This window comes from Lycorma delicatula, chromosome 7, assembly GCF_047948215.1.
Source record: "Lycorma delicatula isolate Av1 chromosome 7, ASM4794821v1, whole genome shotgun sequence".
Classification (NCBI taxonomy): Eukaryota; Metazoa; Arthropoda; class Insecta; order Hemiptera; family Fulgoridae; genus Lycorma; species Lycorma delicatula.
The window spans coordinates 31,887,659-31,913,442 of record NC_134461.1 but is presented as its reverse complement, the minus strand read 5'-3'; the positions used below and the strand labels follow the sequence as shown (position 1 = coordinate 31,913,442).

The 25,784-nt window shown below is 30.3% G+C and overlaps 1 protein-coding gene across 7 annotated transcripts in view; it reads left to right on the top strand.

The window, feature by feature from the left end:
• The window catches only part of LOC142327687 (glycosaminoglycan xylosylkinase), a 52,040-nt gene extending 34,424 nt beyond the window's left edge, over positions 1–17,616 (top strand). For 2 of the 7 annotated variants that reach the window (XM_075370931.1, XM_075370935.1), the window contains exons 6-8: positions 4,311–4,499; positions 6,081–6,140; positions 17,297–17,616. In XM_075370931.1, the coding sequence (XP_075227046.1) occupies positions 4,311–4,499; positions 6,081–6,140; positions 17,297–17,510 (463 nt within the window). In that variant the 3' untranslated portion in view covers positions 17,511–17,616. Of the gene's footprint in view, positions 1–4,310; positions 4,500–6,080; positions 6,145–11,086; positions 11,316–17,296 lie in introns of those variants that run through there. The other 5 variants (XR_012757062.1, XR_012757061.1, XR_012757060.1 and 2 more) reach the window with 5 other exon arrangements.
• The last annotated feature ends 8,168 nt before the right edge of the window (positions 17,617–25,784 follow it).

Below are 25,784 nucleotides of genomic sequence, written 5' to 3'. Positions count from 1 at the left end.
TGTTTTGAAGATTAATAAATAGCCCTCAGTGTTAGTCAGAAAGGTTTCCTTTCGACTGGCTAGAAGTATCTGGAACAGATTTACAAAAGATTATAAAAGAATTGAAATAATATAAGTTCATGTAGTTTGTAAATTTTTTGAGTTTCTTTTAATTGGTGTGACACAGTTAATGTTTGCTGTAGAAGCACAATAGAAAATGTTGAGATCTTATTTCTTCAAAAAAAAATGTAATGAACAATTCATATCTTGAGGTTGTTTCCAAACTTATGAACAACCAGTGTTTGGCAGCAATGAGACACCTCCCCATTACATTCTTCAAATTGCAGACTGTATCACTAAATTTTCCTGAGTAGATAGTTAACTGTGTAAATATTCTATGGCTTGCCTCATTCTTGTGATTTGATGCCTTTGGCTAATATGATTTTTCTTTGTGGAGAATCATCAGCCAAATCCAAATGACCTGAACCATTTCAAACTATCAGTTTAAAACTCAATTGATTTTATAAACTGTGGCAAAACTTATTGGAAAAAATTATTTTGTTGTTAAATGCCACAATGCATAAATGCAAAAGTATAACTTTTTGAACATTTCCTTTAATGTATATTGAACATATAATAAAAAACTTCTTTTTTTTAACTTTTGAATTGTCTTTTTAAAAGCAATTAGGGAAACTGACTTAGCCCAGTTTTTATATACAGGAGGATTTATTTTAAATGACAAAGTGTGATATACTGATATTCATTGCATAATTTGTAATTTTAATTACTGATAATGTAGTAATTACTTTGAAAGCGATGTATTGGAGAAGTGTTATTACTTTTGATTGACTGTATCTGTATCTGGTGGTTTTGATATTATAATTAATTACATTAATTATTTGATAAAATGGATAATAAAGTGTTTGAAAAAATGATATATATATATATATATATATATATATATATATATATATATATAATTTTTCTGAAATCAATCCTTTCAAGAATTATATTCCTGTGCACTATACAAATTATATTAAACCGAACAACCTAAGTACAGAATAATAAAATAAAATAAACTAGGATGACAATCTACCTTATTCCATAATTCAAGCAAGAGCGCTTTCACAAGTCCCTCGCATTATCAGTTGCTCTATATAATTTTTCAAATCATTCGTACTGAATTACACATTAATATTGAAATTAAAAATTCTATACTATACCAGATTTAAAATTTTAAATTGTTAGAAGATCTTTTACCAAATTAAAATAAAAACAGAAATTAAAATAAAAACAGAAATTAAAACTAAAAATTTTAATTGAAATTAAAATCAATAATAAAAACAAAATAGAAATACACCTGGGCTAGCTAGCCAAAGTTATGTTACTGTACAGATTTGAAGTATTATGAATTATCAATGTCTAAAGAAGTACTGCTATCTACAGCAGCTTTTATGATTGTGTCATCCTCATACTCTGTATATAGGTTGATCAAATTAAATTTACCTGTATATTTATTTATATAAAATCTTTCTAAAATGTCAAAAATACAATATTTATATTATGTAATTATGTAACAAATTTAAATCTGTACAAATTTAGAAATACTGGAAATAAGAAGTACAAATAATAGGGTTTTTGACATTTTAGAAAGATTTTATATATATAAATATAAAAGTAAATTTGATTGATCAACCTACATACAACAAAAATTAATTTTCTCTCTTACATTAGAAGAGTTCACATCTTTATTAAGCTTAGAGACCTAGATGTTTCAAGGAAATAGAAGTTAATTTTAAAAAAGGAATATTTTTTTGGTTCAATAGCCTTAAAGTATGTGACAGACTACAAACTAGTTATTGAATATTGCTGTAAATTGAAGGGCATATCTAATAATATTGGAGAACTTGTGAAGTTTATTATGGTTTTGATGTTTTTTTTTGTCTTCAGTCATTTGACTGGTTTGATGCAGCTCTCCAAGATTCCTTATCTAGTGCTAGTCGTTTCATTTCAGTATACCCTCTACATCCTACATCCCTAACAATTTGTTTTACATATTCCAAACGTGGCCTGCCTACACAATTTTTCCCTTCTACCTGTCCTTCCAATATTAAAGCAACTATTCCAGGATGCCTTAGTATGTGGCCTATAAGTCTGTCTCTTCTTTTAACTATATTTTTCCAAATGCTTCTTTCTTCATCTATTTGCCGCAATACCTCTACATTTGTCACTTTATCCACCCATCTGATTTTTAACATTCTCCTATAGCACCACATTTCAAAAGCTTCTAATCTTTTCTTCTCAGATACTCTGATTGTCCAAGTTTCACTTCCATATAAAGCGACACTCCAGACATACACTTTCAAAAATCTTTTCCTGACATTTAAAATAATTTTTGATATAAACAAATTATATTTCTTACTGAAGGCTAGTTTAGCTTGTGCTATTTGGCCTTTTATATCGCTCCTGCTTCGCCCATCTTTAGTAATTCTACCTCCCAAATAACAAAATTCTTCTACCTCCATAATCTTTTCTCCTATTTTCACATTCAGCGGTCCATCTTTGTTATTTCTACTACATTTCATTACTTTTGTTTTGTTCTTGTTTATTTTCATGCGATAGTTCTTGCGTAGGACTTCATCTATGCCGTTCATTGTTTCTTCTAAATCCTTTTTACTCTCGGCTAGAATTACTATAACATCAGCAAATCGTAGCATCTTTATCTTTTCACCTTGTACTGTTACTCCGAATCTAAATTGTTCTTTAACATCATTAACTGCTAGTTCCATGTAAAGATTAAAAAGTAACGGAGATAGGGAACATCCTTGTCGGACTCCCTTTCTTATTACGGCTTCTTTCTTATGTTCTTCAATTGTTACTGTTGCTGTTTGGTTCCTGTACATGTTAGCAATTCTTCTTCTATCTCTGTATTTGAACCCTAATTTTTTTCAATCTCTTCCTCACCTGCACTGCGCAGTAATTCTACAGGTATTCCGTCTATTCCAGGAGCCTTTCTGCCATTTAAATCTTTTAATGCTCTCTTAAATTCAGATCTCAGTATTGTTTCTCCCATTTCATCCTCCTCAACTTCCTCTTCTTCCTCCATAACACCATTTTCTAATTCATTTCCTCCGTATAACTCTTCAATATATTCCACCCATCTATCGACTTTACCTTTCGTATTATATATTGGTGTACCATCTTTGTTTAACACATTATTAGATTTTAATTTATGTACCCCAAAATTTTCCTTAACTTTCCTGTATGCTCCGTCTATTTTACCAATGTTCATTTTTCTTTCCACTTCCGAACACTTTTCTTTAATCCACTCTTCTTTCGCCAGTTTGCACTTCCTGTTTATAGCATTTCTTAATTGCCGATAGTTCCTTTTACTTTCTTCATCACTACCATTCTTATATTTTCTACATTCATCCATCAGCTGCAATATATCGTCTGAAACCCAAGGTTTTCTACCAGTTCTCTTTATTCCGCCTAAGTTTGCTTCAGCTGATTTAAGAATTTCCTTTTAACATTCTCCCATTCTTCTTCTACATTTTCTACCTTATCTTTTTTACTCAGACCTCTTGCGATGTTCTCCTCAAAAATCTTCTTTACCTCCTCTTCCTCAAGCTTCTCTAAATTCCACCGATTCATCTGACACCTTTTCTTCAGGTTTTTAAACCCCAATCTACATTTCATTATCACCAATTATGGTCGCTATCAATGTCTGCTCCAGGGTAAGTTTTGCAGTCAACGAGTTGATTTCTTCTAAATCTTTGCTTAACCATGATATAATCTATCTGATAACCTTGCAGTATCGCCTGGCTTTTTCCAAGTGTATATTCTTCTATTATGATTTTTAAATTGGGTGTTGGCAATTACTAAATTATACTTTGTGCAAAACTCTATAAGTCGGTCCCCTCTTTCATTCCTTTTGCCCAGCCCGTATTCACCCCCTATATTTCCTTCCTTGCCTTTTCCAATGCTTGCATTCCAATCTCCAACTATTATTAAATTTTCATCTCTTTTTATGTGTTTAATTGCTTCAACAAGCTCTTCGCATACACACTCTACCTCATCATCATCATGGGTGCTTGTAGGCTTATAGACGTTAACAATCGTTTTGATGTAAGACTAAAAATTATATTTTTCACAGTATTGATTACCTTAACCCAGTTGTATATTTAATTGAGAATTAATTTCCCCAGTTTCAGTTAACTAAATTAACATAGCCAGTTAACCAAAACAATTCAGGAAACGACAGAATTTGGGTTGTTTTCATTATTGAACTTATTTGCTTCACTTCATACTAATTTTTTTTTTTTTTTAAGGTGGGAACTTGACAATGAATATTGTAAGAAAGTTCGAAAGATATCAATGTATTCACATGGGCCACGCCTTCTTGATCTGATTGACACAGCAATGTTTGATTTTCTTATTGATAATGGTGACAGACATCATTATGAAGTGTTCAGTTCTGATAATTATTCCACTGTGCTTTTATTAGACAATGGGAAAAGGTAATTGATCAAAAGGATATGAATATTATTTTTTTAAACAAGTTTATTTTTATTAATTTTTTCTCATTGTTTCTTCTGATTAGCACTTTAATAGCACATTGCGTAAAGAATATTTTATATTTATTAATATTACATTTCTGAGATATCCTTAAAATAAATTCTAAAAGAAGAAAATACCTCAGATTAATTTTTGATACTACAGTAAAATTAGATTTTGACTACACTTAAGGGCCTTACTTTCAAATGAATTAGCTTTACTTAACCATCAATCAGTATGTAATTTTGAAAAAAAAATTATCTTAGTGGATTATAATTTTGTGTAATAAAATTTATTTATTATTTTGTGTTTTCAAAAAATAATCAGATACTTTGTGGGTAGGTTCACTACCCTAAAGAATAATTATGTAAACTAAAGGTGATGTTCATATTTTAAATTGTGTCTTTTAATTCAATCTTTTTAAATTCATAGAATATCCCAAAAACAATTATTACAAAAACAGTTACTAATTAGGAAGTAATTAAATTTGTTGCAGCTACGATGAAATATCAATATTTATGAGTTTTATTTTTTATTCTAATAAAGCTACAGATAGCTATCTGTTATATTAAAATTTTTATTTCTACAATTAGACATCTTTCAATTATAATCAAGATTGTTCTGTCTTGAACAGAACAATGTGCTACAAGCTCTGAGCATGTAGCACTGGTCTTACATCATAGGGAATATCAGGAAATTAATATTACATCTAGTATTAACTGTTGTCCCAGATATTGCATGGTACTTTCTAAAACATAAGAAGTGCAATACAAAAAAACAGGCTAGTAGAGAAATTCTGACTTCTTATTCAGATTCAGCAACCAGAAATACATAAGATTCCTTAAAAATGGCATTTTAAATAAAATCATTGTAGAACAATGTTAAAAATCATTTTTATCATTCATTTCTGAGAAATGGCTACAGCTACCTTGTACTAACACCATATCAATACTGCTTATTTTAACTTTTAGTTAACTATTCATTGGACTTGATAATGGCTCCTATAATGAGTCAGATGTATTAATGAATAACCTTGCTTTCAATAGATGTCATATTATTAATTCTTAAGGAACCCAGTCTACGTTTAATCTATTTCAAAATTACAGTGTTCATAAATTAACTGAGATTACATCATTTTAACAAGAATTTTTGAAGAAATTTATAAAATATATGAGAGTGTTATTTTTTATTTTTTGAGAAAGATGACAACAGTTGCTAAGACATTGACCAGCAACAGTCGATTAAAAAAAAAAAAGAAAAAATGCTGTAATTGCAAAGAGGAAAACATCTCCATCTACCCTTGAGTCCCAGTAGGTCTTGCTATGGTTTTAGATCAGGAGGAAGTGATACATGCTATTTTAATTAAATATTATTTTAACCCCTAATTTTATGTAGTAGACAGTATTTATATGTGGTGTATACTATCTATATCTTTTAATTGTACTGAATTTGGTTTTGTTTTAATATAAAGAAATAAATTTATTAAAAATTTTTAATTTATAAATATTCAACATATTATTTTTATTTTTTTGGCATAATTTTAGTTTTGGGAACCCACATGAGGATCACATTGACATTTTAGCTCCTCTGTATCAGTGCTGCAGGTATGTGAGTATACATAATTATATAAATTAAATTTGTAATTAATATTTTTATTTGTTTTTGCATGACTATTGTAAATAATTGGAAAGAAATGTCTATTTAAAAACTATTGGAACAGATTTGTGCTTTCATTAATGGAGAGATATGAGATACGAATACAAACAGTAATTGGTTATGTGCATTAATTGTTGTGATTTTATGTTGGTCAGCTTAAGTGCATGTAAATTTTCTATCAGCATAGATTCATCTAGATTTTTTTATCCTCTATTAATATGTATCAATCTAAATTCACTTCATCTTTTTTATCTACTACTGAATCCAACAACCCCTTCATTTTGGCAAATCAAGATAAATGAAATTCTACCTAGCAGTTCTCAACTCCAAAGCTTTCTGTAATCTTCTTCCAATCATTTTGCATTATCAACAGACAATCTTAGACATCCTTCTATTAAAAGTAATATTACAGTTTCTACCTTTATTCCTTTGTTATCTTAATTTGGTCTCTTGTGGCTCTAATTAGGTTTATTGGCATGTCATTAATTATTTGTCTCCCCATATCAATTTTTTTTTCATTTTCAAATTCAGATAAATCTGAAGCTGTTATATTAAAAAAAAAAAAAAAAAATTGTTGTTTTTTAACTAGTTAATATTCATTTAAGTAGTTTTATATAATTTTGCATACATGCTAATGATGAATTAAGTAGGATGATGTGTGTTGAACGAGTCTTGTATAACGACTTTACATTTGAGTGCTGTACAAAGACTGAATAATTATTTTTTACTCTTGATAAAGGATGCAGCTTCACTGCACTCCATCACATGGTGGATTTCTTAGTAATAGTAATATGAAGCACATGTGGCGCGTATGGAATACAATGCATCGGGATTTTACTGTCATAACATATATATATATATATATGTATACAATATCATTTATAGTGACATGGATATAGTGACCAAAACCTTATCTTTTGTTTAGTTTGGTATGCTGTTAATACTAGTAAATATCATTTATATTGACATTGAATATAATGATATATCAGATATAGTGACCAAAAACTTGTCTATTGATTGGTTTGGCATGCTGTTAATATATAAATATAGTATGTATATTGTTTATAATTACATAGGTTGTAGTGGCATATCGGTTATTATGACTTAAAACTGCAGTGCAACATTTTATCGCTTATAATGATGAACGGAAGTGACTCATCAGTAACATAGTATATCTAGATTGTAGCTACAGAATTATTTTGACGGTTAAAATGAGTCACCTTTTCCTTTTTACCTGCATATGTATTATAGTTCTTATTTTTCTTATCCTCTTCCTGAACCAGATTATTGTAAACTGAAGCAGCCACATTCAGTTGTTAGTAATCTTTTGCTGTGAGTGTATCACATCGTGCGGGTACAGTATTTTATTTTACGTATCCTGTGTAATTCATTTAGTACTGATTTAATTATGACTTTATGAAAATCATTCATTATGGAGGGAAAGGCGCACATTATCTGGCAGTTAGAGAATGGTAAAACTAATAAGGATATTGCCCAAGAATTAGGCATAGGTTGTTCAACAATATTGGGATATGGAAGAACCGTGAAAAAATTAAGAAAAATTTTAAAACAAATCCTATGAAATCAAAAAAATTATGGCCTAGTCAACATAGTGATGTAGACCAATTACTGTTGAAATGGTTTAAATACAAGAGGGCTAATGTTATCCCTATTAGCAGCCTTATATTGCAAACTAAGGCGAATGATTTTTCTGACAAATTTGGTAAACCACGTGAAATTACTTAAGCTTGGATGTAATGGTTCCGTCAGCATCGCAATATTGTGTCTGGAAGAATAAGTGATGAGGCCACAGCAACTACAACCGGTGTGTCAGAAAAATGGCCAGAAACCATTTGGCCAAAATTAAAAGAGGGCTATTTGGATGAAAAAATCTATAATGCTAATGAATCCAGTTTTTTTTTTTATAAACTGACGCCAGAAAGAATCCTTCAGTATGAAGGCTAAACATGTTCAGGGTAAAATTACCAAAGAAAGACTAACAATACTAATTGCTACAAATATGACTGGAACTGATAAATAAAACTTTTGGTTATAGCGAAAATTGCTTAACCCTGATGTTTTGAAAATTTGAAATCGCTTCCTGTTATGTACGAAAGTAACAAGAATGCTTTGATGACAAGTGATATCGTTACGTCTTGGTTACGAAAATGGGACTGTTAGTTAAAGATTGAAAATGATAAAATACTGCTACTCATTGACAACTGCCTGGCTTATTCACACATTGAAAATCTTTCATGTATAAAGTTAGTGTTCTTACCACCGAAAACAATGGAAATCTCACAGTCCACTACAAAAACACCTAATTTTACAAATGATACAGGATTTAGATCAAAAACATGAAACACAAATAACTATTATGGGTTCTATAATTATGTTAGAAAGATCATGGAATGAGGTTTCTCTGCTCACTGTAAAAAATTGCTTTCGTCATGCAGGATTTTTACCATAGGCTGGTGAAGTTATTGACATCACATGCATAGAGGAATCTTTAGCAGAATGGGGCAATAGTTTCCAAAACCAAATGTTGTCAAATGCATTGTTTGAAGATTATCAAAAGGTTGAGAAAGATTTAGAAACACAAGAAACTGTAATGTAATGGATGAGGGTGTAGTGGCTTCAGTACTAGCGAAAATAGATGGCGACATAGGTAATGACAACAAAGGTAACAATAGCGAAAGCGATGAAGACATCAACCCATCAAATCTTACAGAAGTTTTAGCAGCAATGAAAACTGTTTATCGGTTTCTCAGTTTTGCAGAAATTGCTGATGAAGAAACAAAGAGCCTTTGTTTTGATTTTGAAAAGAACTGTCAAAAATTGTATTACAACACAAAATGTTTGAAATAACAGACGTTTTGCAGAAAAAGTAATTTTTACAATTTTTCTCTATCTTCTTTTTCTCTACCGTATTTGTAGTTATTGTTCCATATTTTTTTTTTTTATATTATTTTATTTCAGAAATAAATTATTATTTTTAATGATTATTATTTTACTGTATTACATATAGATGGCATATTAAAGTAGTACCACTAAGCTACCTAAACATCGGTTATAATGACATAAAATCATCAGTTCCTTGGAGGTCACTACTATAAATGATATTTACTGCATATATTTTAAGGGTAAATTGTGCTGTTTTAAGGAAATTAACTATTATGTAACAAAAATACAAAATAATCAAAAAAATTTTAATTAACAAAAATTTTGGTATTTCTCTACATGAATACATTAATTCTAATTAAGAAAAGGCAGTGTAAAAATATTCTTAAAATTGTTTCTGTGTCATCTATCCCCTCATTATTCGGGGTTGATGGTACACTTGAAAAAATAATTTAACTCTATAACTAACATTTATTGCAATGTTCTTATAAGTTAAAAGTAATATTAAAATAAAATTTAAATAATTTTTTCATTCATTATTGTCTTTTCCTAACATTTTTGTCTCCACAATCAACATAATAATTATGTTTCATACAAATTGTAACTGTCCCACATTTCACAAATTATATGCAGGATTCAATTACACTTTTTCTTTATAGTCCTATAATCTTCCCAGCATTTTACACATCTATTTAACATCACATCTGAGTTTGAAGAATTACCTGGTTTATCTGCATCTGGAATACCTAATTCAGCTACTCACATAATTGTTTTTACGGAATTATTTTGTCATAGAACATTTTGAAGATCTTTTTTCAGGTCTTTCTCCTTTTTTCTGAAACTGTCTCATTTCTTTTTATTACTTTTTCTGTTGTTGTTTTCATTTTACTACTTAAATTCTCTGATATCAAAATTTGAGCAGATAGCTGGAGTCTAGTTTTACTCAGATTTATTTCTGGAAATGATCAAGTTCTGTTCAAGAATGTAGATGTATTTGTAGTGACAATTGCCCCTTCAGAATATCTAGTGTTAGTCTGATGAATGATGTTTGGTTGTTGCTAATATTATCATTTGCATGTTGATGTTTGATTTACAAATATTATAATTTGCCATGTTAGTTGTTGAAACCTATTGATCATAAGTAGCTTCGATAATTCTGAATATATACTTAAGAATACCTTTGTATTTAAAGAATACTTATCTGTAATCTGTAGCTTTAAACCCACTTTTGGAATTGAAAATTGATACAACTTTTTCCAATGCTTCACTATATAATTACCCAAGACTTGCTTGAGAAACACCCCAGATTGGATTATTATAAGAAAGAGCTGCTTGAGTTGCATGCAAAAGATGCTTTTTAAAGGTCCAAAATATGCTCTGTCTAAAGGTTATAAGACTACTTTTAGATACAATATAGTTTTATTATTTTGTTTGGCTAATAACTCAGAGTTGATTTCTAGTGATTGGTGTGTCCATTAAAAATAAAAAATTTGTACCAACAGATTTTATTGGTAAAAGAATCTAAGAATCTTCCTAAACCATCTCAAAAATAGTTCTGAATTAATTCAACTTCATCTTGCATTCATGAACTTGTGACTTTTTTCATAAAGGTAGTAAAAGCTGTTAGATTCTTTACTGTCCTTATATTGAGTTGAGGGGACTTCTGGTCATGAATGACTTTATTCACTCATATCCAGTTTACTTTGTTTAGTGTTTAGGTGGATGGTTAGTAACTTCCTACAAACTGAATTGCAAGCTTCTCAGACTTTCATCCAGACTAAATTCTTTATCAGGAAACATATTTTACATAGGAACCAAGCCATTTTTAATTCTCTTTTCCCACTTGCAAAATTGAAAAGAAGTAATATTATCAATAAATTATATTAGACTTGCCCCAGAAACCAACTACACTCATTTAATTGCATATTAATAAATAAAAGTAGGTATGTATATAATTAATTTACTATTTAGAACTAATGAGTCCTTGATTAAGTTTCTAGATTTATGTCTATGCGTAAGGGTCACTTCTGATGCTGATGTAGCACACTGCTTCACAGATACCAATCTGTACAGTATTTATCTGGGAAAAAGCTTGCCACAGCCTTTTGCCTGACTATGAAATCTTAAAGTCAGAATATTTCTGAGAATGTATTTACTTGTAATAAGATGAAAACTAGACAAAAAGTGAAAAGGAAAAATCATGGAGAACAGTAATTATCAATGTAAGCATAATTTTTCATTACAGTATTAATAAAAAAAAAAAAATAAGAATAAAAAAACACCCATTATCAGTACTCAAACCCAAATGTTATCTGTAAAGAGAAAATCGTTGCTAAATTAACAAAAAATTTATTTTACATAAGTATGAAATAAAAATGAGTTGCTGTCCCCCTTGAAGAATGTGCTATCCATCCAAACTGTCTTAGAAGATGAGACACTTCACTGATCACCATTGTAAATACAGTGGCCTAGCATAACCTGTTTCATAAAACTCATGGTTTGAACTATACTGTAATAAGTCATAAGATTATATATGCATGTTGCATAAAATGTGCATCTGAAAAATAATGGTGTAATTTTTGGAAAAAAAGTTAAGTAAAATTTTCAGTTGATTCTGTTTATTTTGCTGTACAATAAAAATTAAATATCAAAATATGTGTACTATAAAATAAAATGTTCATTAAATATGGAAATACACTTAGGCTAGCAGACATATCTGAAACAAAATAGAAAAGAACAAAGAGCCTCTTTAGCAACTTGTACAATCACTTTAAAAGACAAGCAAGTTAAAACACTAATGGTAAATCTACAGAAGGATTCTTACCTGTTTTTTTATCTTCATTGCTGTTTGAATCTCCAATTTCAGTAGAGGCATGATCATCCTTCGTTGTCCCGTACAGCAGAGTCTTCACTTCCATCTGGCTATTATAAATACAGCATTTCTTAAAACTCTTCACACCCAAATTATTTGAAGTAAGATCCCATGCATCCAGGATCCATTCACATATGTCAAACTTGGCTTTTCAGTCTTCCTGTAGGAGTCATTTCATGGACTGTAGTTGCCATCCATTTGTATAAAAATATTTCAAATGGGCTTTGAAAGCCTGATTAATACAAACATTCAGTGGCTGAAGTAATGACATCATTCCAGTAGGAATATAAACTTGCACTATTTTATTTTCTCAAAGTATTTTTTTTTCACATTGTCTGTTACTTCTCCATGGAAGTAACACTAACATACTTGGAAGTACTAACATCATACTTTTCAATTTTAAAAAAGCATCAGGTCTTCACTCCCACATACATTTTAAAACTATCATATTATCTATCCATCCTTTATAATGACACCAGCAAGTCATTTTTCACACTTTTGAAGGGTTTTTCTTCTAAATACAATAAATGGTGGAAGTTTTTTGCCATCTGTTAGTGTTGTCAATATGACTGACTATATACATCATTGTTTTTCATAACCACAAGCAAGAACGCACAGTTTTATTACTGAGAGCAGTAATTCTGCTGGCAAGTCAAAAGTAAACTGGTGTTTGATAGGCATTTCCTGTCTGCTCCATTAAAATATTATTTTCTTATAAACTGAATTACATGGAAGGCTAATCAAAAGACATCAGGCAAATGTTGACAAATCTTTTCTTATTGATAATTCAAACCTATTTCATAAAACGATTTAACCAACCTCAACTTGCTTTAAATTCACTGTTTGAAGTTTCTTTACAATCTGTTTGACTTAATTATGCCATCTCTGTTGAAACAGCATCCTTTCTCATATATGTTTTGAATGTTAGAAATCAATTGCTTTTTTGCTTTTCTACTTGAAACTTTCAAATTCTGTTGTGAAATGCTCTTCTATTTTTATTACTATCAATAAGCTTCTTTTTTTCTTTCTTCTATCTCTTATACACAATTTCAGAGTATCATATTTACAGCCTGCTGCATGATTAATGATTTCCATAGGTAAACAAATAACTTTTAATTTTTGCCAACTGTAACAGAATGCAAACATTTTACAGAACTCATTTTATCTAGCTTGCTTAAAGTACAAACTGGAAAAATGTGGTATAAGTATAAAGTGAACATACAACCTACTTTCACCTGACAAGACCGGAATGCATGTTTGGTGTTTAACTGAGACAATTTGTTTCACGTATAAAAATATAGGATATTGAATAATAACAAATGTTATATAACCAAAAATGTGAGATAAATAAAACAATGCTTATGACAAAAAGTTTATTTATAAACAGGCAGTTATGATATAGTTTAAATAACGAATGTGATTCAAAATTAAGTTAGTGACTTAAAATCAGAAGTAATTAAAATACACACTACGATTTCTTTATGTTATTACCATATATTAATATATTATACTGGAATATGTAATACAATAGTAAATACAGATATGGACTCTCATTTAGATATCTCCTCATCATTTGAATCCCATAAATTTCATATTGATTTTTAAGAAAAAAAAGTGCCTGGCATGCACGAATAAATACAGTATATTTTTTTATTCTTTGTGGAAAAATGTGTTTTAACTGAAAATAGATTCTTGCACCTGATGCAAATTGCTTTATAAAAATCATTCAATTACAAACAAAAACCTTATTTATTTAGTTAACTGTAACTTCAAATGAGATAATATGAGGTGTGATTGGAAAGTTTGTGGACACTTAATTTATGTTCAAATCTTCAGTTAAAGTTTAGTGAAGCAAGTTGAAACTTAAATTCAGTTCATCAGTCATCTCCCTACTAGTATAATATGGTCATCTCCCTATGGTCAGTGCATACTAAGTCATGAACATTCACAATGTTTTCATTGGTTATTGAAGTGGAAAAATTTGACTGGCTAGATGTTTATCCCAGAAAGCTGTTTTTAACAGTTCATAAGTCTCCAAGCTGATTTTCCAGTTTTCAATCTAAATTTGACACAAACTCATTGTTACATTTTTCTTCTATTTTGCAAAATCAATAATCCTGAGATTGAAAGGCAGATGCTGCGATTGCTCAATAGAAGAAGGTAGGTGTACCCTCAAGTGTGAAAGAGGTAGCTTGTTTTATAGTAAATACAAACTGAAAAGATCACCGCAACATCTTTGTTCAGTAGAGAGTGGCATCCTGATGAGTTAAGACATGTTTTCGGTTCTGGCAGATTATTAGTTTCACAAATGACATATGATATTTGTCGAGTATAGTTCTTTAGATGACTTTCTGTGAAGTTTCACACACATGCACATAGTTGTTGTTTGTGCTGATTCAGTAAAGCATTCAAGTTTTGAAATTTTGTGAAAAATGGATAAAATTGAAGTTTGAGCTTACAAAGTACTTTGTTTTAAACAATTTAACCTTGATGATCATACAAAAGAGCTAGATTCCAGTTTAAAAGATTCTTCCCCTTTGTTTTTGGCAATAAAAAGGTGGGTTGCTGAATTTATTTATGGTTGTTCAACCATTCAAGATGATAATGTTCAAAAACCACTATGACCAACGAAATAATCACAAAAATCCAAAATGCTATATTAAATTATTGCTGATTGATGAAGTTACAAAAGTTTTCTGACATTGTAAACATCTCGATAGACTGTAAACTTTGTTCGCTACATTTTACTGGTGTTTTTGGTATGAAAAAGCTGTGTTCTCAATGGGTGCCGCATTTGTTAACAGTCAACTGAAAATGCATTTTACTAAACATTACTCCAGTGTTAAAATTTATTTAAATGCGATTCCTTTGAGTTTCTTCAATGTTTTATAATTGTAGGTAAAACATGGATTCATCATTACATACCAGAAACCAAGCAGCAATAAAACATTGGATGGGAGCAGGTGAAAGTGGCCAAAGAAAGCAAAAGCAATTCTATCTGCTGAAAAAAATAGTGGTTATTATTTTTTGGGCTTCTCATGGTGTGATGGCCACAGACTGTCTGGATAAAGCCAAGACCAACATCAGAAAGTATTAAGTTTCATTACTTAACAATAAAAGGGTGCTAGTTTGACTAAATGTTCACATCTGGCCAAAAAGAAAGTGCTTTTTAACCATGATAATTTGTCTCCACATTTACCTTGGATTGTTGCAAAACTCCATGACCTATGCTTTGAAGTGGTTCCTCATGATCCATATTTGATAGATTTGGCTCTCAGCAATTACTTCCTCTGTCCAAACATGAAGAAATAGCTTGCTGGATGAAGATTCAAATATTGAGGTCAAAGCTGAGAAAGCCATAATTTATATTATTTTGCAGAGTTGGACAAATCGCATTATATTGAGGGAATTAAATATTTGGAAAGGTATTTTTCTAATTTTATCGAATATAAAGGTGGTTATGTTGAAAAATAAAAAAAAAACAAATTTCTTAAAAATCTTGTTTTTTGTCAGGTCTAGAATTTTCTGAATGACCCTTTCTGTACTTCTAAGAAATGAATCACGACACATACTTCATAGCTGGTGGGAGAGACCATCAGTGAAGGATTTTATATTTAGAAATCTTCATTGTTTTACTAACACTAAACAAAACTGACAACAAATATGTATGTAAAAAGACTGTTGATTGCTTGAGCTGAGTGGTGCAGCATTCTGTTTGTTTTCAACAGTTAATCAAAAGTCAAAATCTTTGAATGGTTTTGTATACCCATCAAAGAATAGTAAATATATAGTGCAACTATTATTTAATGTGAAATTTGAAGTTGTTCAATCTAAAACTATTAATGTTAGAAATTACTTGTTTTATTGTATATCTGTAGCTACACTTGTAATTTAATTTAGCAAATTGATTTAGAGAAAAATATTTGAAAGTTGACATTTTTCATTATATACAAGGTCTGTAAATAAAGTAATGAGACTGGTTCGGAAAAACTTCTTATTTACAATCCAATTGTACATGGACTCTATCACTTTTGAAATAATTCCCTTAGGAAGCCACTTAGTGCTTCAAATGATTTTCCCCATTCTTCATAGCAGTGTTGGAACTCAGAAACCGGAGTATCCTTCAGATGGTCGGTTACATTTTTTTTAATGTTTTCTACTATCCCTTGCGGTGTTTTTGTAAAGTCGGTAGCAGGAAAAAGTCGCAGGGATGCAAGTCAGATGAATAAGGTGGTTGAGGAACTACAGGAATGTTAATTGAGAATGCAGTGTGACAAGGTGCATTGTCATGATGCAGCATCCAGTTGTCTTTGATAGTTGGTCTCACACAGGCTACTTTTTTCCTCAGTCTTTCAAGAATTTTTCAGTAAACATATTGATTTACAATCTGTCCTGTAGGGAAAAACTCCTTATGGACTGTGCCATTACTATCGAAGAAACAAATTAGCATGGTTTTGATTTGCTAATTTTTTCTCTTTTGGGGCGTGGTGAGTTTGAAGTGTGTGACTCCCTTGCTCTGGTATTTTGTTTCTGGGTCATACTCAAATATCCAAGATTCATTACCAGTAATAACATTTCTTAGAAAATTAGGATCAGTTTCACCCTAGAAGATCGCGGCACTTCTACCCTGTTGTTTTTCTGTTCAACGGTGAGGTTTTTAGGGACCAATTTTGCACAGATTTTTTTCGTGTCAAATTCGTTTACAAAATTTGATGGACTGTGATATGGTTCAAATTCATTTTTTCTGCAATCTGACAGTTAATCGGTTAACCGGTTGTACCATATCAAGTCTGATACGCTCAAACATTGTCATCACTTCTTGACGTTAATGGTCTTCCAGAGTATGGATTTTCCACAACTGATTCCCGGCCATCTGAAAATGCTTTAAACCACCTAAAAACTTGGGCTCATGACAGAGCATAATCTCCATATGCCCTTTACAATATTGAAAAAGTTTCAGTAACATTCTCACAAAGTTTAACACAAACTTGATTGCACAATGTTGCTCAGAATTGTATCACTCATTTTTGTAATGCACAATGAAAACTCGTTTCACAAAAAGTTTGTTTACATGTCATATGGTAACAACAGACTAAAAATATTAATACTTATTATAAGTCAGATGTTTACCATATCTTTACTAGTAACTTTACAGTGTTGCCACTTTGGCTGCCAAAAAAAAAAAGCTAATCTCATACTTCATTTACAGACCTCGTAATTGTGTGAAATGTTGCACATTTATTGATATGGATTTTTTTTTGCAATGCAAATGTTTTAATAAAATCATTTTGTATTTGTTTATTGTTGTTGATCTTGTTTTATATTAAACAGAATACGACAGTCTACATGGTCTCAATTATGGAGTCTTAGAGGTGGTGAACTGAGTAATCAATTATCACAATTGTTGCATAAAAGCCAAATCTCACCAGTATTGACAGCACCTCATCTCTCTGCTCTGGATCGAAGACTTGATATAATTTTAGCAGCTATTCATGTTTGTATTAAAGAACGTAATGGACAGGAACATGTATTTGTTATAGATTAAACTTAGTTATTACTGTGATACATGCAATTTTATTCAATTATGAAAAATGTTCAATATATTATTTTTTATGAAAATAAATGAGTGTGTTTTAATTAAATTTTGTATCTCTGAACAGGATATTTTCATTTGTAGTCATTAAGTATATAAATATATATTTTAACACCTAAAGTAATCTATATGTAGAGTAATAGAAAGCATGGAAACATTTGGTATACAGTGTGTATTTTATGCCATTTAAGTTAGGCAAAATTCAAATACACACACACATGCAGTATATATGTTGTATTAAACATATACGAGATGTGTTCAAAAAGTAATGAGAATTTTGAAATTTTGTGGGTTGTATTAGTCTGAATCTCTGAATTTTTTTTTTCTTTCATGGTTGTATTGGTAAACATGTCTGAAAAGTATCTGTAAATTTTTAGTCATATTGGATGTTTAGTTTGTTGTCAACTGTCAAAAGGTAACACATGTTTTGGTATGATCGGCGATTTTTTATTTGTATAAATAATGGATCAGAGAATTTGTATTAAATTTCGCTATAAGAATGGAATAAAGTGTAGCAATGTTTTACAAATGTTAAATATTGCTTTTGGTGAGTCTGCTATGAGTAAAGCAAGGGTTTACAAGTGGTATAAGCTTCCAAGAAGGTCGTGAAGACATTAAAAATGACAAGCACCCCGAACGCCCCAACACATCAACAGTCAATGAGAATGTGGAAAAAGTAAAATAAATGATTATGAATGATTGCCAAATCACAATCAGAGAAGTTGCTGGTAATGATGGGATATTAATTGGTTCATGCCTTGAAATTTATTATTATTTATTTAATATTTAGCAATAAGAAAAATGGATTCTTTATGAATATTTAAAAGTACATTAAAATGGACTGTGAGAAAGAAAGAGAGAACAAGGAGCGGGAGATAGTTGGCTGTGCACAGCCGCCCAGTGCACCACACGAACCACGCTGCGCCAATAGCAGCAGAGTAAGAAGCACCAGTTGGCCCAGCAGCTAACACATCCTCATACGAACACATACAAGATTAAACAAAGACAGCATCCCCTAAGCCATTTTTGCAGGCTGTAAGGTCTGCCTTTTTTCTAGTATGAATAAAATAAGCTGTTGAATCAAACTGCTACAGCCGTAGTGACTATTTACTAGAGCAGTTACATTTGTCACCATTGGGGTTAAAATAAATTTAATTTGTTAATTTAATATCATAGGTTGCATAATATTTCTTGTTTCATAAAAGAATTTAAAAAATGTATTATGAATGGTTAAGTTACGTATACATGGTGATCTTTACTCCTTAAAAACGTTTATTAAATTATATTTGATTACTTATGTAATGTGAATGACTCAAATTTAACAAATAAGCAATCATTATCTAGCTAATAGAAAATTTTAAATCTATTACAATTTTATTATAGACACTTTTTTTAATCATTTAAAATTTTTATTTGTATAAATCCCTTTTGCTTATTATATAAGCATCTTACCAACAATTTTTTTTTTCTAAATCTCTGGTTCAGTCTCATGTATTCTGCTTCAACCTCTCGGTACATTAAGTAATTTTCTACCCATCCAAACCTATGTAAAAAAGACTGTATGATACGAGATACATTATTGTTATTATTAATTATGTATAAAAATAAATTTTCATTTACTTACTGTTTCTTTTCTCTGTATTGAGTGGTTTCACAGAGATATCTGCTTAACCTGAAAATGCATGAGTATGGAAATTTTGGAATTAAAACACACTTAAAAAGTTGTAAATATACTGATGTATGGTGATATAAAATTTACCTAAGTGACTGTGATGGTAAACATATTTCTCTATTGAAATTTGTTTCTTGGATTTTGTGATATAATGTGTTAAAAAACAGAACAGTTTTGAAACAAGAATTTTGAGTTACATGTAAAACAAATTTTATCCTACTAGAAGGATTACCAGTTACAAGTAAGTAATACACTAATTAGTTTTTGTGCAAGACAGAACCATTGTTCAAATTGAATCTGAATATTTCAGTTAGATCTTTATAGTGGATTTTTAATAGTGTATATTTTTTTATAAAAATGGTCTTATAATAATTTTTTCTATAAAATATTCCAAATTTTTTGTTTTTATTTTTTTTACTTGACAACTTTTGTAGAATGAATTCTGACCAAAATAAATCCTAAAAAATTTTTATTTGAGGGGCACAAGAAAAGAGGCCTGAAATTGGTTTATTATTGTCCCTCTTTGTATCCTTACGTTGATTAGTGTTGAGATTACAGGAGCAGTCTGTGTACTTCCATCTTAAGCTCTCCTTCCAACCTCATGCCAATCAACAAAAATGGTGGGAATTTCCAGTGGAGTTGTAAACAATTCCAGGTAATCCAAAACAGGTACTCGGAAATGGGATGTAGGTAGGACATTCCTGTGAATAGATATTTTATTAACTAGTAAACTGAAACACAAAAAGAGCATTTTCATCGTTACAAAAATCATGTCAACCAGTGTAATTAATTTTTGGTAATTACAGACCATTAGATTTTCACAATTTCTGTATGCAAAAGAGCCTCCTCAATACCATTATTTGTTTTTAAAATAGGGGGTACAGTATATTTTAAAAGAGGGAAGCAGAGGCAACCAAAAAAAGAGGGTAGATGCAACAAAGGCACTTCTTCAACATCATTAAGTTTTTTATTAGTTCTTGAACATAGGAAGTGTTTTTTCAAACAGAAAGATTCAAATATCTATGGTGAATCAATTTATCAAAAAGCAAAACTAAATATTTTAATTTTCTTCCATATTAATAGTGAAGTTTTGTGTACTCAGACCCTTACCAACTTCGGTAATACATCTGCTTCTTAACTGAAAAAGATCAGCAAAATTATTTTATTATTGTCATTTAATAAACAGTTTCAACAGTCAAACTTTATTTTATATACAGCGTATTAATAATATCAGGGAGGAATTTTCAAATGGGGAGTAACATAATCCTTACCCTGTCTATGTTATTATCTTACTATTTAATTACTCTTTTCTCTTTGTTAATATTTTCTTACCTTTGTTTTGTTCTTATTTACTTTAAAAATGAATTTCTCTCCCAGCAATAAATTCATACTGTTCAGAATGCCTTTTAAATCATTTTTGGTTTCTTCCAAAAAATACAGTCGATCTTAAAATTTTTATGGTGAATAAAATATTTGTTCATATTATTAATTACTTAAGAAAATTAAACTTTTAAGTACTGTGCAAACTACTCACCAACTGTCTGATGCTTATTTGACCTGAACAAGTTGCAAATAAGATAACATTCTGAGATTTTTGGTTTCTACGACAAAAAATAAGTTTCTTTATAAATGAATCATTCATATATTCTCTGACTTAGGGCATCTACTGATATTTTTGTATGTTCCTGAAAAAAATAAATTTAGAAGACCTAGTGATCTGGTTGGTAACTGTTCTATTCAAATGTTTATTAACAGCCATGTATCTTCACTCATACATATATTAGTGCAGAAGGAAATACTCCCTTGTTCCCAAATTACAAAGTGATTTTTTAGTCGTGTTACCCAATTTTAAATGCAATTTAAGAAAGGGAAATTTAGGTGGAATAAAAAAATGTATTTGTTACTTACAAAAGAGATTTAATAAAACGCTATTACTTACATAATTGTTAAAGAATATGCTCAAAATGCCCACCCCTTAGGGTTATACACGCACAGACTCTTTTCAGTATATTAGCAGAAACCTTTTTAAGAGTTGCATTGGAAATATTCGTGATTAAGTCTGTAATATTGACTTTAAGTTCATCAATAATGTGAGGATTGTTTTTGAAAGCCTCGCACTTAATATAGCCCCACAGAAAGTAGTCAGGAGATGTGAGGTTTGGGGACCTTGGAGGTCATAAGCCCTTGCTTATTATTCGATCATCAAAGAACTCTTGCAGAAAATCCATGGTTTCTCAAGACGTGTGGCAAGTAGTCTTGCTGAAACCAGCAATACCGTTCTTGAGGTTCCAGGAGGGACACAAATTGGCGCACAACATTCCTGTATACTTCACTATTTACTGTCTGTGTTCGAAGAATATGGGTCCGATTATACGATGACGAGATATCGTACACTACACACCAATTTTTTCTGGATGCAAAGATTTGTCTTGTAAAGCATTAGGATTTTCAACTGCCCAAATTCGACAGTTTTGACTTTTCACATAACCATCGAGATGGATCCAAGCTTCATCACTAAAGTACACTGTGTTTAAAAATTCGATTCCTTTATCATTTATGAGAGACAAACCAACGGCAATATTGCAATCGCTTGTTTAAATGTGGAGGCTGAAGCTGTTGGACTAATCGTACGCGGTACGGATACAATTTCAATTTTTTAGCAGCTTTCCGAACACTTGAATATAACAAACCAACTTGTGTGGAAAGTTTTCATAAACCTTTCTGTGGGGAATACAGCAATCTTGTTTTCATATTCTCTAAAATGTCATTTGTCAAGCGAGTCGGTCGACCACAACGTTTTCTGTTGTAAACACTACCTGTCTGTCGAAATTGGTTTGCTAGGCTAGAAATTGACATTTTTTTCTTTGGCGGAGGAACACCAACTAATTTAATTTTAAATGATTCTTTTACACTTGCGTACGATTTCGTAGCAAAATATTGTTCAAGAATGAAAACTCGTTGTTCTATGGTAAAAGACGTTCTGTTCGTAACACTATAGAAAACGGCACAAAGGTTTACACAGCTCAAGGAGAATCAACTCACTGCCGTATCTATACCGGTTGAGTAGTGCTACCTACTTCATGTCACAAAACAAAATTTCCCTTTCTTAGAAAAAAATTACCAGACATTAACAATCATTCTGTATTTTGAATATCAAACATGTTTTGCTAATTTTCTCATATTCACTGAAAATTTGTTTATGAAGGAGTTTCAGAAACATTGCATGAGTCATCAAGCTAACTGTTCTGTTATCATTACAACTCCTGTAATTTTACTTTAAACATAAGTAGCTGCTTTTCTTTTTATATCAATCGACTGACTTAAAAATATTTTTGAAAAGATCTGTTGCAATGTAAATCTGGCTGTTATTCTTTAATTTAAGCAACTCAGTAGGTACTTCATCTGCCCCTGTTGCCCTCCTCCACATTTTAGTGTCCCTAGTGGAACATAATTATTTTTCTTTCATTATTACCGACTAAGTTTTGATTTATCTATGGCATGTTCATTAAGTTTCATTCATCCAGCATCATTACTCTTCAACACACTGTTTGCATCTCATAATTTCCTAATATGGTCTGTGGTGAGTTTGAAACAATTTCTTAAATAACTGAGGAAGTGTGTTTTTATTTTTACTATTCAATAATCTTTACATTCATATGTATATAAAAACAAGATTACTTTGTATAATTTAAATATGTAGTTATTGTTCTGAAAAAGTCAATTTAGTGTAAATAAAAAGGTAGAAAGAAGGTCATTAACTTGCTGAGATTATTTTACTGTGTTGGCAGCCATTTAGGAGACTCATTATTTTAACCAATAGTGTGCAGAGATTGAACTGTGGCAACCAGTCAGAATGGTTATTCTGACAAATACTGTGCACCATTTCAGCCAGTTTAGATCCTCCTACAAAAGCTTGGGCTTGTACAGCCATTACAGGGAAAACCTACACTTTTTTGTTGATGTTTTCAAAACTCACAGAATAATTTTTTTTGAGAAGAGAATCAATTAAACCCCACACTACTTTCACCACTGTTGTAAAACCCACCATTTGACTAAATATTGACAAAAGGAATTGTGCTTTCTGTCAAACCCCCCCCCCCCCGTCACTTAATTTGCAATGTATAATTTATTAACTTTTCCCAAAAAATGTACTTCATGCTAATTCTTAACAGAGGTAAGCCTTTCAGACAGATAGAGTGTGTTAGATAGATGTGCTGCTAATGCAAAAATCTGCTGGCCAGGTAGTTTACAAAAATAAAATTAAAAGCAAGGACTGTAGTACAATCCTTCCATTTATTTCCTGGGAAATCCCATTATCTGTTATGGAAAAACAGCTCTCAGAATTATACATAACAGTGTGAGAACTCATATACTGCAATACTTAGCATGTTACTTCACCCTCTGACATTCTTGTTTTACATTGTGTCGGTGTGGAGAAATATGGATATAGTTGACAACGCAGGAAGAAATGACAAATTAATATGGTTCTTTCAATCACTTCAAGTTTTGAACTACTGGGCTGCTTCAGATATTGCTGTTTACTACAAAAGCTTACAGACAACAATATTTTCTGAGCCCCAACTACCAGTTTGATTTATTAAACAGACCTTTTCAGATCCACCAGCATTTAAGGAACTTCTTGTCACTATTCAGCAACAAGGTAATTATGATATGGAAATAGGAATGTAATTAATTATTTATACATTTTCTTCTACCCCTAAATACTATGTGAAAATAGATCTTTTCTTAAGTATAAATTTTTTGGAAAATTTTTCCAATACAAATGTATTTAAAGAGGCATTAAAAAAAAATTCTGTTTCATGTTAAATCAAGAATAAATGTTTATAATAATCTCTTTGATTAAATTTTCAAATAATATTTTATATTAATAATGATGATCTATAAATCTTTTTTTTATTAAAAGTGAATGTACTTTTATGTGAACATTTATTTATTACATCTCTCATCTACGTTTAATTACAATAAGGCATATTGAATTAATTCAACAAAATTCCTTTGATTATAAAATATAATGTAATACTATGAAGGGTACCCACGCTTTTATTATTCATGACATAAAATGTAAAGGAATTTTGTTAATGGATTCATTCAATTTGCATTATTATAAATAAATGTTCACTTAGAAATACATTTTCTTCTTGGTTGAAAATAGATTTATAAATCATCATTATCAATATAAAATGCTCTTTGAATTTTTAATCAGAGTTTATAATTGAAAACATTTATTATTCTTGTTTTAATATGAAAGTGAAATTGTTTTTCTGAAACTTTATACTTAATCCAATAATCTTAAAATAGTGAAATTTCGGTACTTTTTTGTAAAAATAAATTGAGTAAAAATTAGTCCCAGAATATAATATTTTAGGATTAGCTTTTTTCCGAAACGTAAATTGTACACAATTTTTAAGTAATTAATTACCAAATTAACTAAATAAATGAGTGCATGGACATACGACGGAATTGAGGCTTCTTACGAAACTCTATATGGTGTAACATAATGTATTAGCAATATACACAAATAATACATTTTTTAATAATAAGAAATACGAACTAGCAATGAAATACACATATTATAAAAAATATTTATTTATATAAAACAGAAAAATCTAAAGATAACATTGAAGTTTAGCATCGCATTCTATCATAATAATTATTGGTTTGTGGTAAAAGAAGTAGGATACAGATGTTTGTATATCATAAATGTTAAGTATCATAGGATACAAATTTTATCCTTTTTAGGATACAAGTATCTTGAAAAAACAGTATCAATTGTTGTTCCATATTTTGTTGTAGCTTACACTGGTTGACTATTCATCGATAAATTGAATGTTTCAAAAAGAAACTGTTTAAGTACTTCTGATTTTTCATCAGAAAAATTGACATTAAAGTCACCAGACAAAAGAAGTTGAAAATCATGTTTGTACCCCATCCATTGAGCAATTTGTTCATTATATTCTGCTAGTACTCTCTTAAGCAATTACTAATTCAATGCCATTTTCCAAATTGCATGTAGTTGAACAAAAATCTCCAATATTTTAAATTTGTAGACTTATTTCACTTGTCTTTGACATAGTTATATCAAATTTTAAGGTTTTCACATTTGTAATGTCATTTTTATTTTGATAAATATTGCAACTCCTGCATCAAGATTTTCTTCTCTTTTAAATTTAGCAATACAGTTGATATTAGGAATGTCCAGATGTTGATTGTCTGTCATCCATCCACGTCTCAGAGAGTTATAAGTAGAGACCGGATTATATCCAACATAAAACGCTTGAAGAATGCATATTCCCATTAATAAAACTATCAATGTTACACTAAGGTTCAAAGTCTGGGTTACTGTTCAAAGTGTTTTCAAATTTTTTCTTTGATTTTACATGGGAATATCTCTGGCAATGCGGAGTTTATTTGGCAGATTTTATTCATTAACTGATTAGATTCAATCAATGCCAAACCTTGTGTTTCAAGCATTTTAATACTTGCAGGTATGTGGGAAAAATGAGTGCTAATCACAGCTATGTTTTTATTTTATA